The sequence below is a fragment of the Hemiscyllium ocellatum genome, chromosome 1, assembly GCF_020745735.1.
Source record: "Hemiscyllium ocellatum isolate sHemOce1 chromosome 1, sHemOce1.pat.X.cur, whole genome shotgun sequence".
Classification (NCBI taxonomy): domain Eukaryota; kingdom Metazoa; phylum Chordata; class Chondrichthyes; order Orectolobiformes; family Hemiscylliidae; genus Hemiscyllium; species Hemiscyllium ocellatum.
In genome coordinates, this window is record NC_083401.1 from 135,408,474 (window position 1) to 135,426,876 (window position 18,403).

The window sequence follows — 18,403 nt, forward strand, 5'->3', positions numbered from 1 at the left end:
ATTCACAGGTTTGGATTGGAAGGGTTCAGGGTCAGTGCTTGTGCTCTGACTAGATTTGTTATTGAATCCATGTCCCATTGTTCTGCAGTTTGCCATTCTAATGTGCTGTAACCTGAAAATTACTTGTGAAACGGATTAGCAAATCATTAAGCAAACTTTTAATAATTTTTTTTAAAATGAAGCAAATGAGTGCTTGACACTACCTTTTGGGTCTGACAATTAACTATCTGTTGCTGCTGCAACTGTTGGAGTTGATGTTGCTTCAAGTCTCCCTGTTGTATCTGCTGCAGGACTCTGTGCTGCTGTTGATTGGTCCCCTGAGCCATATGAAAGAAATGTCCATTTTCAGCTCGTGCAGTGGCTGTGAGAAATTATACAAATTAATAGTAAGATAACAAAAAAGCGATAATTTAAGTTGTCAAAAATCTAAAATAGATTATATAAAGCATACGACGAATTGCTCCTACAGAAATTACAAGTCATTGATAGGCAACATAATAAATTTTCATTCACAAAATATTTATTGAGAAACATACCAATGATTTTCCAGACATTTACTATACTGTATACTTTTCACTGAATTCTGTGGCAGTTCCAGCAGATCGGAAAACAGCTAATGTGACGCCATTATTAAAAAAAGGAGGAAGACAAAAGAAGCTTAACTTCTGTTATGAGGAAAATGCTTGCATCTATTATCAAAGAAATAGCAAGGCATCAAGTTGGGAAATTGTCCCATTGGGCAGACACAGCATGGGTTCATGAAGGGCAGGTCATGCTTAACTAATCTACTGGAAATCCATGAAGATATTACAAGCATAGTGGACAACAGGGTCCCAATAGATGTGGTGTGTCTAGATTTCCAAAAGGCATTCCACAAGGTGCTGCAAAAACGGGCTGCTGCACAAAATAAAGATGCATGGCATTATGGGCAATGTATTAGCATGGACAGAGGATTGGTTAACTAACAGGAAGCAGAGTAGGGGATAGATGAGTGCTTTTCTAGTTGATAGTGACTAGTGGTGTGCCTCAGGGATTAGTGTTGGGACCACAATTAACATAGATGATTTGGAGTTGGGAATCATGTGTAGCGTGTCAAAGTTTGTGGATGACACACTAAGATTAATGGCAGAGCAAAGTGTGTAGAGGACTGTGAAACTTTCCACAAAAGGGACATGAATAGTTTTAACTGATGGGCTGGCAGATGAGCATATTGTTAATACATATGCAATCATCCATTTTGGCAGGAATAACAGTAAAAAGGCCTATTATTTGAAAGGTGAAAAATTGCAGCATACTGTTGTGCAGAAGGACCTAGGTGTCCTTGGGCACGAATCAGAGAGGGCTGATCTGCAGGTACAACAAGATGGCAAATGGAATTGTCCTTCATTGCGTTTAAAAGCAGAAAGGTTATGTTGCAGCTGTGTTGGGTGCTGATGAGGCCACACCTGGAGTAATGTGTGCAATTTTAGTCTCCTTACTTGAGAAAGGATGTACTGCCACTAGAGGGGTGCAGAGGAGGTTCACTAGGTTGATTTCAGAGTTGGGGGCTGGTTTATGAGGAGAGACTGAATAGACTGGGATTACATTCATTGGAATTTAGAAGAATGAGGGGAGATCTTATAAAAAACATATAAAATTATGAAAGGAATAAGTAGGATAGAAGGAGAGACAACGTTTCCACTGGCAGGTGAAACTAGGAGAGAAGGGTATAGCCTCAAAATTAGATGGAGCAGATTTAGGACTGAATTGAGGAGGAACTTCTTCACCCAGAGGATTGAGAATCTATGGAATTCCCAGCCCAGTGAAGTAGATTAGATCAGATCAGATTACTTACAGTATGGAAACAGGCCCTTCGGCCCAACAAGTCCACATTGACCCTCCGAAGTGCAACCCACCCAGACCCATTCCCCTACATTTACCTCTTCACCTAACACTACGGGCAATTTAGCATGACCAATTCACGTAACCTGCACATTTTTGGACTGTGGGAGGAAACCGGAGAACCTGGAGGAAACCCATGCAGACACGATGAGAATGTGCAAACTCCACACAGACAGTTGCCTGAGGCGGGATTGAACCCGTGCTAACCAGTGTGCCACCGTGCCGCCCACACGGTGATTGGTTGAGGTTAACTCAGTAAATGCTTTTAAAGCTAAGATAGATTTTTTTTGAACAGTAAAGGAATTAAGGGCGATGGTGAGGTAGGGGCTAAGTGGAGCTGAGACCATTATCTTACTGAATGGCAGAATAGGCTTGAGGCCAAATGACCTATTCCTAGTTCATATGTTCTTACCCAACAGACTGGATTTTATGGCTTGCTGCATTCCCTGCATTTCTGACCAAAAGGTTGGTCATTGATCTACCAGCCAAAACCCAGCTGCTCCAAAGTAACATTATACTGGGAGCAGAACTAAATCACTTTAAAGTGGTATTTCCATTCCTTTATGGTTTGCCAGAGGGTCTGTAGTCTCAGTAGCTCAAGAGCTGACCTTGACCACTGCTGGGACCTGCAAGGCAGTGATGATGGGGCATGGACTTAAAGATCAAAATCTGGTCAAGAACAAACTGGCCAGCGGGGTAAGTTAACATATAGGCAGGGGGCATTAATTGTCCATTTAAAAGCCTGAGAAGGCTTAAGTGCAGACAATCTGTTTGGCACCTCCCTATCTAACAAGGTGGGAGACAGTTCAATGCTGGGATGCAATGCAGTAGGAAGGTTCCCTGCTTCATTTTAAGATGCCTTCAAATATACCAACGAGGGACAATAAAATCCAGCCTAGAATGTCAAATCACATTTCACAAATCAACTACACGACAGTGAATTATGTATTGCAGAGCAACTCTTTTTCATTTAATCAGCTATTCAGAAATTATTGTGCAGGCAGAGAATTAATATTTTATATCTGTTCAATTCTACATCAACTTTGATTGTGTATGTTTGAAGGCAACATACCTTCCAGGAGTCCTGTTCCTGACCACAAAATCTCCTGTCAATCCGTCTAACTATCGAGTCCCTTACCACTAGCACTTTTCTATTTCCCCCACTTCCCTTCTGAGTCACAGTGCCAGGCTCAGTGTCAGAGACCTGAGTGTAGTTTCTAGCTTTTTCCAGAGATAGAGACTATAAATCTATCCTTAATGAAGAATTACCATTGCAGAACAAACTAGAGAACCTCCTTGTCTCCTAAAATATCTCTAGACTCAGCAGCAGAGATGCCAGGGAGGCACTTCAAGACATAGATGCTAGTGTCAATCCTCATTTTTGTCTAAATGCGCTTTTCTAATTGCCTTCGATTCAATGGTCGAACTTACAAATATGCCATATTGTCTTCACAGACATTGTACATATCTCCAGAAAGACTGTCACTGGATTTAAACCGTAAGCAAGTTTCCATAGAAAGAATTCCTTTCCAAATTATACATCCTTACCCAAGTACCAAAATTCTTATGTAGTATGGTACATTGTGCAAAATATTAATGATTTGACAATTTATGTTGCTTCCAATTATGAAATTTACCACTTTAATTTAAAATTGGGGATCTAAAATTGTAGAATATGGAGAATTACCTTTTCGGCCAAGGTTTCCACAGGCACTTGAGATTACAGTTTTCATTGGAGTTACCGTTTTCTGGATTGGTAAAACATTTGTATTTACAGCACCACCAGTGGCTTTTGGTCTTCTCCTTGGGGCTATTGATGTCTCTGTTGGTCCTACTGCCTCACTTAGCCTGTGAGGAAATGAATACTTTGGATATAAACACATTTATCAAAAGTAATTAACTAATCCAAATATCTGCAGTGAATATATTTGATTGTAACTCATTGAAAATTAACAAATCATGAACTAATCAGAACATATACTGACAACGTATTAGAAAAGAACTAATTAGAAAAAAAACAGATATATTAAGCTGGTACTGAGTTTTGACAAAAGTTTTACTCAGTAGAGATTAGTGACATTTTTTTTAAGAATCTGAAAACTTAGGTATTTACTAAAAAGGAGGCGGCTACAAATTTCAAACCTGAAAATCAAAAAAAATTTTTCCACAAACATCAAAGCACATGGATAGTCATAATTACTTCCAAAGTTAAGATATTTAAAGTGCAATAAGAATACATTCGCTAAAGCAAACTTAATTGCTTAACATTTCTTCTACACCCATTTGACAGACAGCAAATAGACACAAGTCAGATATTTATCCACAATAGGAAAATTACACACTTAGTCTGAGTATTGTTTTGATAGTTGTACTAGGTTGAGATTTCTTGGACCTTCCATTTAGTTTATCAAGATTTTCCCTTCAAATCTCCTCTCACCATTTTTTCAGTTGTACTCTCCCAGTTCAACGCAAGAATTGCTAATATCTTAGTAACACTCCTGATTCTAATACTCTAATTTGCGAGTCCTTAAATATTCTCTCCTCAGCTTGGCTATCTCATGAAGTTCAAATCACCTTTAGATTAGATTAGATTCCCTTCAGTGTGGAAACAGGCTCTTTGACCCACCAAGTCCACATTAACCCTCCGAAGAGTAACCCACCCAGTCCAATTTCCCTTTGACTAATGCACCGAGCATTATGGGCAATTTAGCATGGCCAATTCACTTGACCTGCACATCTTGGTCTGTGGGAGGAAACCAGAGCACCCGGAAGAGAACCCAGGCAGACACTGGGAGAATTGCAAACTCCACACAGACAGTCACCCGAGGCTACAATTGAACCTGGGATCCTGGTGCTGTGAGGCAGCAGTGCTAACCATTGAGCCACCATTTAGAAATCATTCAATTAATCAAGTTCTGAACTACTTTAGCCAGCACACCGAATTTTCTAACTTCAAGTAACCACACTCAAAACTGATTTATCCCTATAATTAACTTCATGTTGGCTCCTTTTCCTAGTTTCTAGAATATGGTCACTCTAATAAAACATACACTGGCTTAATGGTGGCTTAACGGGCGGTACGATGACTCAGTGGTTAGCACTGCGACCTCACAGCGCGAGGGACCCGGGTTCAATTCCCACCTTGGGCAACTGTCTGTGTGGGTTTGCACATTCTCCCCATGTCTGCGTGGGTTTCCTGAGAGTGCTCCACTTCCCTCCCACATTCCAAAAATGTGTAGATTAGGTGAATTGGCCATGCTAAGTTGCCCGTAGTTAGGTGCATTAGTCAGGGGTGAATAGACAAATGGGTCAAGGTGGGTTGCTCTTCAGAGGGTCGGTGTGGACTTGTTGGGCCGAAGGGCCTGCTTCCACACTGTAGGGAATCTAATCTAATCTAAATAGCCCTAAGCTCAACAACATTCCTCTCCCTTTCTTCTTTCTTCCATTGAACATCCCTATGTTCACCCATCTATCAGTACAAGAAACTATGGCCTAGATACTGGAAGAACACAAGTGCAATGGGATTCCTTTCTGATCGAGCTAAACAGGCAGATATGCTCTTGGTTTAACACTCATTCAGAAGAAACCACAATGGCAATTCAGTGCTCCTTCAGTTCATGCTGAAGTGTCAGCCTACGCTGTGTTCAAACTCCTAATAGGAACTGAATTCTTAGCCTGAGTGAGAGGAGGCAAACAGTAAGACTGCAATGTCCGTTCCAATGCTATATCGAATACTTGTAGAAGTTTGCAGATGAATACGTTTATTTCTTTGCCACCCATACATTTTACCTAGTATTACAATGTGCTGGCCTTCCTGCTTTTGGGAAGAAAAGCTATCTTTTATATTGGTGATGGTCCATTTAAAAACCAAGTTTCTCTGAGGAGATGATTTCTGGTAAGATGCCCAGCTTTCAGTTAATGATAATTTGAGGAAGGTTCTTTTTTAAAAAGACTCTTGATGGATGTGTGTGCCAATAGCTGTCCTGTCCTGAGTTGTCCTTGAGAAGGTTGTTGAATTAACAGCTATTTAAATTACATGATGTTTCATGACAATGGCCAGATTATAGAAACCAGTACAGAATTTAAATGGAGATGTAACAAACCAAAAGGAAGAATTTTTACAAATTGAGAAATAACGTGATTACTCTGGACAATACGATCACCAACAGAATAACCCCACCTGTCCTGTAATTTCTAATATGCAAACTTCCTTATTGAATCAAAGCGGTTTTGTTATTCTTTCACATAACAGTGGTAACAATGCCAGGTCCAGCATTTGTGGCCCAACACTAATTTTGCTTAAGGAGGGAATCTACTGCCTTGAACCACTACCATTTATTTGGTGTAATTATACCAAGTGTGGTTAGGAATGAAGTTCCAGGATTTTGACCAAGCGTTAGTGAAGGGACCGTGACATAGATGCAAGTCAGGATGGTGCTTGTAGGGGAACTTACAGGAACATTTGTTGCTGTATTCTTCGGATGGTAGAGTTCATGAGTTTGGAAGGTGCTGTCAAAGAAATCTTGCTGAGTTCCAGTATCTAGTACTTGCTTGTTTTGGGTACATTGCTGTCACTGTTGATAAACTGTGGAGCAAGCGAATGTTTCAGGTGGGGTGTATGTCAAGCACTGGCTTTGTCCTGCTTGTTGTCAAACTTCTTGCATATTCACTCATCCAAAGAAGTGTAAAGTACGCCAACATAGTCCTGATCGGTGCCTTGTACATAGTGGATAGGAGGCAACTCATTGCACAATTTCAAGCCACAATGCACTTCAGCTTTACTCAGTGGTCACCCAACAATGTAGATGGAGTATTCAGGAACAGTAATACACAATGTCTAAGGGAGGTTAATCTGGCACTATTATGGGAATCGTGTTACATGCTGCTTTATCAGCCCAAACCCAGATGTCTACTTCTTGCTGCACTTGGATAAGACCACTTGAATATCTAAGTTCTCATGAATGGTATTGAACATTGCACAGTAATGAATAAACATTCTCACTTCTGACTTTTTGATGGAGGCAAGGTCACTGACAAGGCAGCTGAAGATGTCTGTATTTGATTCAGCTACCTGAAGAACTTTTGCAGCAATACACTGGGGTTGAAATGACTGACCTTCAATAATCACAGCAATCTTACTTTGAGCCAGGAATGAAAACTAATATTTCCAACATTAGTGGCAGGGGAGGGTTTGGGAAAAAAACTGAGGGACAAAACTAAATTAGATTTGGACAGCATTTCTCAAGAATGGTCAACATGGCTTTGTCAGGGATAGACCATGACTGACAAGTTTGATTAATTTTTTTTGAGCTGACAACCAAACGTGTGGATGAAGTTAGTGCAATGGATATCGTCTACATGGATTTCTATGAGGCATATTTCTGTGTGACTATCTGTCACAAAGGGAGACTGGTCAAGAAAGTAAAAGCCCTTGGGATCTAGAGCAATTTAGCAAATTGGATGAGTAAGTGGCTTAAGAGCAGAAGGCAGAGGGTGATGGCCAATGGTTGTTTTTGTGAGTGGAAGCCTGCATTCAGTGGGGTTTAGCAGGGTTTGGTGCTGGGTTCATAGCTGTTTGTAGTGTAAGCTACTGAGGCAGACATGAACACTGGGGGTTTGATCAGTAAGTCTGCAGATGACAAAATATGGCAATGTAGTAAATAACGAGGAGGAAAACTTTAGACTACAGGAAAACATATACAGGCTGATCAGAGGGGCAGAGAGCAATGGCAAGTTAAACTTAATCTTGCAAAGTACAATATGTGGCACTTTGGGAGGAATGACAAGGCAAGGGAGTATATGATGAACTGATTTGCGTGTTCAGGGATTCTTAAAGGCAACAGGACAGATAGATAAAGTGGCTAGGAAGGAATATGGAACAGATGGTTTTAAAAGTTGAGGCACTGAATACAAGAGAGATGAAGTTATTGATGGAATGAGGCCATGCATAGAGAACAATGTGTGGCTCTGGTTGTAACACCATTTGAACGATGTGATTGCATCCCTCCTGGTGTACAGGAGATTCACCAGGATGTTGAGAAGGTGGAAACGTTTCAGTTATGAAGAGACACAAGATATGCTATGGTAGTTTTCCTTAAAGCATGGAAGGCTGAGAAGGGACCAGATTGATGTGCATAAGATGATGAGGGACACAGTTAGTCGGAAAAATTCTTTCCCCTTGGAGAAAGGCAAGGGTCAGAAGGTTGAGGAGACTGAAAGAATTCCTGTTCTGATCATGGCTGATTTGTTTCTCAATACCATTCTCCTGCCTTCAAGAACCTATCTCTGTTACAAATACATTCAATGTTTTATTTCCACAGAAGGCTGTGGATGCCAAATTCCATTGATTCACCATTCTCTGGATTAAGAAAACTGCTACTCATGACAAACTTGTCCTCCCCAGGATCATCCTTATAAACTTCCTCTGGGCCTACTCAAGTGCCAGCATAACTTTCCTTCGAAACAGGACCCAAAACTATTCACAATATTTCAAATGTGGTCTGACCAGAGCCTTACACAGTATCAGAACATCTCTGCTCATGTTTTGGCCCTCTTGAAATGAATGCTAACATTGCATTTGCCTCCCTAATCATGAACTGAACCTGCAAGTTAACTTTAAGAGAATCCTGAACTAAGACTCCCAAGTCCCTTTGCACTTAGATTTCTGAAACTTCCCATTTAGAAAATAGTCTATACATCCATTCTTTCTACTAAAATGCACAACTTCACACTTTCCCCACATTGTATTCCATCTGCAACTTCTCTTCCCACTGTCCTAGCCTGTCCAAGGCCTCCTGAAGCTTCCCTGCTTCCTCAAAACCACCTGGCTTTGCATAATCTGCAAACTGAGCAACAATGCCCTCCATTCCTTTATCCATCTTGTTAATGTAAATGTGAATAGTTGTGGTCCCAACACCGGACAAAAGTGAGGACTGCAGATGTTGGAAATCAGTCTAGATTAGAGTGGCGCTGGAAAAACACAGCAGATCAGGCAGCATCCGAGGAGCAGGGAAAGCGACGTTTTGGGTCCTGATGAAGGGCTTTTGCCCGAAACGTCGATTTTCCTGCTCCTCAGATGCTGCCTGACCTGCTGTGCTTTTCCAGCACCAGTCTAATCTAGTGGTGCCAACACTGACCCCTGTAGAATTCCACCAGTCATCAACTGCCATCCTGCCTACTCTGTGTTCTGTTGGTCAGCCAACCCTTGATCTATGCCAGTGTTTTACCCCTAATACCATGGGCTCTGATCTAATTTAGCAGCCTCTGGAGTGGCACCTGGTAAAAGGCATGCCGCAAGTTCAAATCAATCATGTCCACTGGCTGGGGTCTGACTAGTGCCCTGATTATTTCAGAGGATTGAAATGGAGCATAGAAGTAGTATGTTTTGCTAAAATTAAGGACAACATTCCATTTACCTTCTGAACTAGGATGCTAGCTTTTTGTGATACATGGACAAGGTGTTTAAAATTCTCATTGTTCTGTAGCTTTCTGCAGTCTTTCTCCATTTAAGACATATGCAGCTCCAATATTCCTGAAGTGCATAACCTCACATTTCGTCACATTATATTCCATCTGCCAAGTTTTGGCCTAGTCATTTATATCCTTCTGTATTCTGTGTCATCATCACCACTTGCCTTCACTTACTTTTGTGCCATCTGCAAACTTCCTCCAGTACTCTCCTCAACTAAGTCTTAGTAGACATGGTAACTAATTGTGGCTCCTGCACTAATCCCTGTGGCGTTCCATTGGTTGCAGCAAGTCATGGTCTGTCTCTGATTCCAGTCCAGTGAATTGGCCAAAGTCTGCTTGGGGTATCGTCACTCACGGAACTGTGTCCCTGCACTTCAGGGGATGGGTCACAGTCAGACTTGTGGATCAACAGTAGCCAATCCAGGAGAAACGACAACGCAGTCAGAGTTACCCACAGTGGTGATCTGGGCACTTCTATACTCTAATCTCAACAATTGTGACACTACAGATCAGAAGCAATTCCTCTACTGTGGTTGGGCAGCCCAATGTGCATCATATGAAAATTATGAAACAAAATTTGACAGTGAAACATGCAAGGTGATAGGAGCTAAATGACTGATCAAAACATAGGTTTTAAAGAGCACTTTAAAGCATTTTTAAAAAGATAAAGGACAGAATAGTTTAGAGAAGGACAAGTAGAACAGGTTTCAGCACTAAGGCACAGCCACTACTGTTGAAACAATAAAAAACATTTACAGAGTTGCAAGGCAGTCGGTGATGAGAGATGGGTGAGACAAGGCTACAAGGCTGGGATTAATAGACTTGCTTAAGTGCCAACATGGGTGAGTGAGCACAGGATAAGCTGACTGGGCTTGGTTGAAATTAAGACACGGAGAACAAAGTTTTGGATGATCTAGTCAGGCAGAGAAAAGCCAAAAAATGGAGACCAGTCATGGGTCTTCTGGAATTATGAAGTCTGAGGGCAACAAGGAAACTGATGAGGGTTGCCGTAGCAAATAAACTGAGGCAGGGAAGGAGTCAGGTGGTGTTTATGGAGGTGAAGATACACTGGATTCATGATGTGAAGATGTTGTGAAATTCATCCTCAGGTATAGTATATCAAAAATTGTGATGAGGTTTACAACCGTAAAACAATTGCCAGGAAGATGGATGAAGTCATGGCCAAGGAATGAATTTTATAGTAAGGATTGAAAACTGTGATGCACCATCTTGGAAAAACTCTCCAACAGACACAAAGAAAATGTTCAATCATTGTAATGATTACAATCTGTAACCAATTATAGTTCAGGAAGAATATCATATTACTAAAATGAACCAGTTTAAAAACATGCACATATTAAATACATGTGACTGAAATGAATTTAATGTACTTGTCTTTCATCTACTTTTCCCCAATCTAATGCAAATTTCCACATGGGAAGCAAGCCACATCAGTTCTTGAGGTTAAAAAGGTAAGCAATTTGTGCACTGTGGGCATTCTGTGGCAACATTCAAATTACAAGAGAACAGGACTACTACAGTACAACCTTAGGACAGATAGAAGTTACATACAAATCTGATACCATAACCATTATCTGTAATGCAAATAAGAAATTTAATGCATTAGCATTGCCACAATTTAAATGCTATATGTGGATCTGATTAAACTATTATAATTGCTGATGAGATCAGAAATCTTTTCAGTTACTGGCAGCCCTGACTGATGCACCATAATTACCTAGCTTTTGTTTGACTCTTCTTGGCAGCTGCCTCACTGGCGGTCATGGGCTCAGGAAGTACTGTTGGTATAGGAACGTTCTACAAAAGAGAATTACAAAATTTAACATTTAACAATTGAAGTATTTTGCTACAAACCAAAATACCTTTGAGCAGAGAATAATATATTGTGAATATCTAGTTCAGAGTTCATACATTTTAGAGTAGAGCTTTTTGTTGTGAGAGTTAATGTCTCCCAGTTGTGAAAAGTTATACAAATGCAATTAAAGCAAGCAAGAAGTCTATTACACTGAAAAAAGGCAGGGTCATGTTGACTTGAGGTTAACAGCCAGAAAGGCAAAATAAAAAAAGCAGATGGACTCAAAGAAGTGGAGACACAATGCTTGCAATCTAAGGCAGTTCAGGAAGATGCCATTGTTTTGAGAGTGAGAACTAAATTTGTTTGCAACATTCAGTAAATCATAAAAGGTCACAAAACACATTTAGTTAGATCTAATAAGAAATTGTAAATTGTAAATATATTGAATCCAAAGGTCGGTTTGAGGACATCTCAGAAATGGACTATGGAAAAAAAGAATTGCGAATGCCGGAAATCAAAAACAGACAGAAATTGTTGCAAAAACTCAGATCTGGCAGCATCTATGGAGAGTAAATACCAAGTTAAGGTTTGGCTCCTGTGACCCTTCTTCAGAAGGTCTTCACAGATGCTGCCAGATTTGCTGAGTTGGTCCAGCAATTTACGTTTGCGTTTAAGAGTAGGTTGTGTCTTTATGGAGAGGATTAAGCAAAAAAAAAGGGTTCTCTGGTTTCAGTAAGGGTTTTGATGAGTGCTCGCTTTGGCTTGGAAATGGTGTCTGCACTTGGATTGCACCCGAAAGAGAGAAGATTTTTAGCAGGACTGCACTAAGTTGAAAAAAGAAAATTGACCCTATAAACTTTTGCAATTAAGGTGAGATTTAATCTCAGTATGAATTTTGAGAGTATTCAGAAGATCAAAGATTGGCTAATTTTAAAGGAGTAAGAAAGTCTACAGTGGTCCTCCACTGAGACTTGTGCCAAAGAAAACAAAAAGCAGATTATATTGGAAATATTGAAAAGTAACCTGTACAAAGAATAGAAGTATCCAAGACAAGGTAAATGAAGGATTTACCACTGAGAATAGCTTGAACTGAAGAGAACAGAGGGAGCTGTGCAGAATTTTCTACAGAAATATGGGACACTTATGATTGATTGCAACAGAAGTAATTTTGAGATTCATGTGTTTTGGAAGAGAATACTTGGGAGAAGTAGTAAACCAGAGCGTATAACAATGTATAGCTATTAGATTAGATTAGATTAGATTACTTACAGTGTGGAAACAGGCCCTTCGGCCTAACAAGTCCACACCGACCCACCGAAGCGCAACCCACCCATCCATACCCCTACATTTACCCCTTACCAAACATTACGGGCAATTTAGCAAGGCCAATTCACCTGACCCGCACATCTTTGGACTGTGGGAGTAAACCGGAGCACCCGGAGGAAACCCACGCAGACACGGGGAGAACGTGCAAACTCCACACAGTTACTAGACATACATATTGTTAAATTAACCATCTTTGTTTGAAGTCTTTTACATAGAATCATACAGAATGGAAACAGACCCTTTGGTCAAACTCATTCTTGCCGACCAAGTTTCCCAAACTAAACTAGTCCGCTTGCCTGCATTTGGTCCACATCCCTCCAAACTTTTCCTATTCATGTACCTGTCCAAATGTCTTTTACACATTTTAACTGAACCTGCATCTACCACTTCCACTGGTAGTTTATTCCACATATGAATCACCGTCTCAAACATTGCCCCTCAGTTCCATTTTAAATGTTTCTCCCCTCACCTTTAAATTATGCCTCTAGTTTTCAACTCCCCCACCCCTCCCCCACAATCCTAGGTAAAAGACCTTGGCAATTCACTTGACCTATGCCCCTTAGGTTTTTGTAAACCTCTATAAAAGGTTACCATTGAATATTCTATGCTCAAGTGAAAAAAGATCCCAGCCTATCCTTAGAAATTAAGCACTGCATTCCTGGCAATGTTCTGATAAATAGGGAGTTTTGGGAAGATTTGTAGCTCAGGTCGAGGTTTTGGATGAAGGTTTGCTCGATGAACTGGAAAGTTCATTTGTAGACATTTCGTCACCCTACTAGGTAACATCTTCAGTAAGCCTCGCGCGAAGCACTGCTTATGATTCCTGCTTTCTATTTAAATGTTTGGGTTTCTTTGGGTTGATGATGTCATTTCCTTTTCTTTTTCTCAGGGATTCCCATCTACCACCTCCTGAGAAAAAGAACAGGTAATGACATCGCTGCCGGAAATGGCATCAGCACTGGAAATGACATCACCAACCCAAACATATAAATAGAAAGCAGGAATCATCAGCAGTGCTTCGCCCAGAGGCCCATGGAAGATGTTACCTAGTAGGGTGATGAAACATTTGGAAATGAACCTTCCAGCTTAGCTAGCAAACCAGCGTCCATATTCTGATAAATTGGGAACATTTCAGAAAATGATTTATTAACATGCTTTGTTTGGCAGGGAAACCAAAAGGTTAGGCAGGAATGTAAAAAGGATAGTCTTTGAGTAGTAATATCTGAATTACTGCCAGTGGTACGAGCCAGAGAAGGTAGGAACAGGAGGATAGTGCAGATGAATATGTTGCTGAGGACTAATATACTGGCAAGGAGCTTTGCGAGAGCTGCTCAGGAGGATGTGTCTGTGTGTCTGTCTGTGTGTGGCAGATGAACTCAGGGCATGGTTAGAAACATGGGTCTGGGATACCTAAGCAATTACAGAAATGTGGCTCAGGGGTGGACAGGACTGACAGCTTAATGTCCCAGGGTACAAGTGCTATAAGGAAGGATAGAAAAGGAGGCGAGACAGGGCGAGTGACGGTTTGGATAAGGGATAGCATTATAACTGTATTTGGGAGGATATTCCTGGGAATACATCCAGGGAAGTTATTTAGGTGGAACTAAAAATAAGAAAGGCATGATCATCTTTTGGAATCCTTATAAGAAAATAAAGGCAGTAGGAGTTTACTTAAGAGAGAAATCAGGAGATCAAAAAAGGAACATAAGATAACTTCGGCAAATAGGGTTAAAGGGGTTTTTTATAAATACATTAATGACAAAATGGTAACTAGGGAGAGAGTACGGCTTCTCAAAGATCAGCAAGGCAGCCTACGTGTGGGGCTGCAGGAGATGGGGCAAGATATTGAACGAGTATTTTGCATCAGTATTTACTGTGGATAAGGACATGGAAGACATAGAATGTGGGGAAATAGATGGTGAAGAATGTCCATATTACAGAGAAGGTGCTGGATGGCTTGAAACCTATAAAAGTAGATAAATCCCCAGGACTGATCAGGTGTACTCTAGAACTCTGTGGGAAACTAGGGAAGTGCTTGCCAGACCCTTTGCTGAGATATTTGTATCAATAGTCACAGGTGAGGTGCCGGAAGACTGGCGGTTGGCTAATGTGGCTTCTAGCACTTGGAAATGCATCAGACTGCAAGTTACTGTACATCCACAGCCTGGACTCCCAAAGGCAGCAGTGCCAGAGCTTGGATCCTTGATGACAGATAGAATAGGGACTCCTGATGGTCGTAGGCCCATAGCCTGGGTTCTTGGCAGGGACAGAGCAAGCGAGCGAGAGGCAGTGAGAGCGAGCTCAACCATTTCCCAGAATTTTGATTATGGAGTCATAGAGATGTACAGCATGGAAACAGACCCTTCGGTCCAACTCGTCCATGCTGACCAGATATCCCAACCCACTCTAGTCCCACCTGCCAGCACCCGACCCATATCCCTCCAAACCCTTCCTATTCATATACCCATCCAAATGCCTTTTAAATGTTGCAATTGTACCAGCTTTCACCATTTCCTCTGGCAGCTCATTCCATACACGCACCACTCTCTGTATGAAAAAGTTGCCCCGTAGGTCTCTTTGAACTCTAATTTAACCCCCAAGACCTTGCTGGGCAATTTTAAAGATTGGACTTCACAATTAATGTGTTTGAAGGAAAAGACCATGCCTTATTTTAAAAGGGAAGAGAAAAATAAAGTAACAAAATTAAACACCACCTCTATTTCAGACAAATGGGAATAATAAAAGCAAATCAATTCAACATTCCTCATCAGTGAAACAAGTACAGTATGAAAGTGTTGGAAATCAGGTGACCAAGCTCCTACTCCTTTTTATTGTGCTTGGTGTCTGAGTGCAGTGTTCGGTGAAATACAAGCTGTAGTTTCTTGGAATTAAATTATACAAATTTTATCTGACATTCTGACATGAATGTCTGATAGTGTTTGCTCAGTTGCAATGACACACGATTAAAGATATAAATTACAGTACTGGTAACCATGTAAGCTTAAAAGCGAGTCTTGCAGTCCCGCTACCCAAATTTGTTTGCTAAGGAATTGAATTCAGCACAAAGCAGCAGGCATAGGCAAATGTAATTTATATAGTGCCAAACTTTTACTGCAGTCAGAGCTTTTTCAGCTAACAGGTTCTCTCCAAAAGACAAACTAAATTGTTAGTGAGCCACCATATAATACACTATATAAAAAAAAACAGAACACATACTTACAAATATATTTGGCAGAGGACATTCCTTTCCAGTCAATTTAAATGCAAAAGTTGAAACTTGGTAAATGTCAGGTCTCTTGGTTGGATCTGGTTCAAGCATGTAACCTTTTAGACACAAAAATCAAAGTTTTAAAATATGCAAATTAAACACAGAAACTAAATTACTGTTATTTTTAGTTCCCTGCACAGAGAAAAAACTATTATTTGCACTCCACGCACCCTCCTTTTTTCAGAAGGATCTGTTCAGCTCTGAATATCCTCACAATACAGTACCTGCTTCAAAAAGTTTTCAATACAAGTTATATCATTTCTATACCTTACTGTTAAATAGCAGCCACAATTAACATTGCATTCAGTTTTCACTTTGGATTTAAAGGTGCTCCTGCTTAATGCTGTTTAAGGAAAGCATCATGAATAGATGCATTTAACATTGCGCTTTGCTTTAACATAATTTCTCTCAGATTTCCTGCTCTGTGGCTGAAATCTACATTAGTTTTTCCCCAATGTTTTCCTCGTTCTTCTCTCAGAAACACAGTCAATTAAGTTCCTCTTACCTGGCTCCTACTCCCAACCTCCATTCTTATTTATAAAGTCTCCAGAATCTGTTCTAACAACAGGGCACTTCTCCGACTCGGCCCTTCCCAGTCAGGTTCTGGGTACACCCACCCAGCCAGGCTCTTGACCTGTAAAGTAAGCACCCTTCCCCAACCAGGCTCTCACAGGCCCCCCACCATGGTTCTTTCTCCTGCTTTTGCCCTCTGTTCTACTATTCTTCTCCACTTGCAGTTTCAACCTCCTGATACACACTGAAGTTCTGGCCTAGTGGCAGAGACAATGGAGATAATTACTGACCTGCCAATATGTCTACAATTCGATGGAAACTGATCAACCTAAAGTTATTAGGCAAGTAATCATTTTTAAGTCTATGATGCATGGCTCTGTATGCTATTTACTTTTTATTTAGGTGTTTCATTGTATTTTGTTAAGTTATTTCAGCTAGGAAAACACAGTACTGCCCATACTTAGTATAGGATTTCAACCTGCACATTGTTTCTCAAGCAGAACATGTTAGCAGCACCCAACTCTGGCTTTTAACAGATTCCTATGGGTAAACCATGCTTCACTTAAAATTAGTTCATTTGAACTCCATGATTTTTCAGGAACAAAACCATAAATGTTTGAGTATGCCCTGCATATTGTTTTCTGCTTCATGCACATTGAACATGGACATCCGTTTGCCTCAATAATTCTAGAGCTCAGTATGAAGGAATATGAAGGAGGGAAGCATTTTAGCACATTACATACTTTTCAAGCGTGTGGTCAAGAATGTAATTGAAATCAGCAGCATTTCTCTGGACAGTAAGATATGCCAAAGCTATTTTAGTTTTCATCAGCAAGACAAGAATGTTTCTAACCACATAAGAGATCTCAATATTTTAGGGTACAAGTTTCAAGGTCAGACTAAACCTTGCATAAATACACTTAAGAGGAAGTGTCAGTACATAACTGTCACTTCAGGAACCAATATATTTACAACCGTTCCGAGTGAATTAAATTGAGCCCAAATCATTCTAAGAAAAATAAACTGTTGTACATACGCATTAAGCAGTGCAACTTCTGAGAATACTTGGAGTTGTCTGGCACAGTAAAGCTCCCATCACAGATTGCAACTTGACTCTCTCCAAAAGGTAGAATGAAGAAACATAGTTTGTACAGCAAGCATCCAAGAGCCTAAAGAAAATTAATTTATCTCATTAAATATTATCAAAAATATTTAATTTTTTTAAAAATAAGTTAGCTACAAATTCAACAGTAAATCATATAGATACTTTATGAAACAAAAATCTATCAAGGCCCTGTATCAAATTAACTCAGTCCAATAATGCATAGTAAATATTAGATTCTACCTTGCTCACCTTGGGGAATGAGAGCTTGGAACAGTATTCTCATCTGCAAAAATGGCGATATATTGAATTCTGTTAGAAATCAAACAGAATCTCTATAGAGTGGAAACAGGCCCTTTGGCCCAACAAGTCCACAATGACCCTCTGAAGAGTATCCCACACAAACCCATTCCCCTATTCTATTACTCGACATTTACCCCTGACTAATGCACCTAACTAAACACCCCTGAACATTATGGGCTATTTAGCATGACCAATTCATTTAATCTGCACATCCTTGGATTGTGGGAGGAAACCACCACATCTGAAGGAAAACTACGCAGACACAGAGAATGTGCAAACTCATCACAAACAGACACAGTCAACCAAGCCTGGAATCGAAGCCAAGGTCCCTGGTGCTGTGAGGCAGCAGTGCTAACCACTGAGCCACCGTGCCATCCCCCTTGCTATACATTCTGTTACATATCTCTAATGGTTAAAGCATTCTTAGGCAGAAAGAGGATTCACCCATGATGCCATTAACCAACTATTAAACAATAGCAACCACAGGCCTGTTAAACAAAGTACATTATATCACTGCTGACCATTGACAAAGATGAACAAAACAAACACTGGCCAACCAAAATTGGGAAGACACCTATTATCTCAATTGCTTTCCTATAAGAAATAAACCTATACAGTATTCCCTTTTTTGGGCGGGAGCAGGGAGAAGAGAGAGGACATTTTACATGTAAACCTAGTCACCTCACTCAATAGAGGAAAAAAAAGGTCAGCAGAGCTCAGCCTC

The 18,403-nt window shown here is 40.4% G+C and overlaps 1 protein-coding gene across 2 annotated transcripts in view; it reads right to left on the reverse strand.

Annotated features, from left to right (window-relative positions):
- bmp2k (BMP2 inducible kinase) overlaps positions 1-18,403 on the reverse strand; it is a 102,428-nt gene that overhangs the window by 24,504 nt on the left and 59,521 nt on the right. For both annotated transcript variants that reach the window (XM_060826207.1, XM_060826197.1), the window contains exons 7-11: positions 17,311-17,443; positions 15,714-15,817; positions 11,090-11,169; positions 3,569-3,729; positions 204-361 (exon numbers count right to left, since the gene is read on the reverse strand). In XM_060826207.1, the coding sequence (XP_060682190.1) occupies positions 204-361; positions 3,569-3,729; positions 11,090-11,169; positions 15,714-15,817; positions 17,311-17,443 (636 nt within the window). The remainder of the gene's footprint in view (positions 1-203; positions 362-3,568; positions 3,730-11,089; positions 11,170-15,713; positions 15,818-17,310; positions 17,444-18,403) is intronic.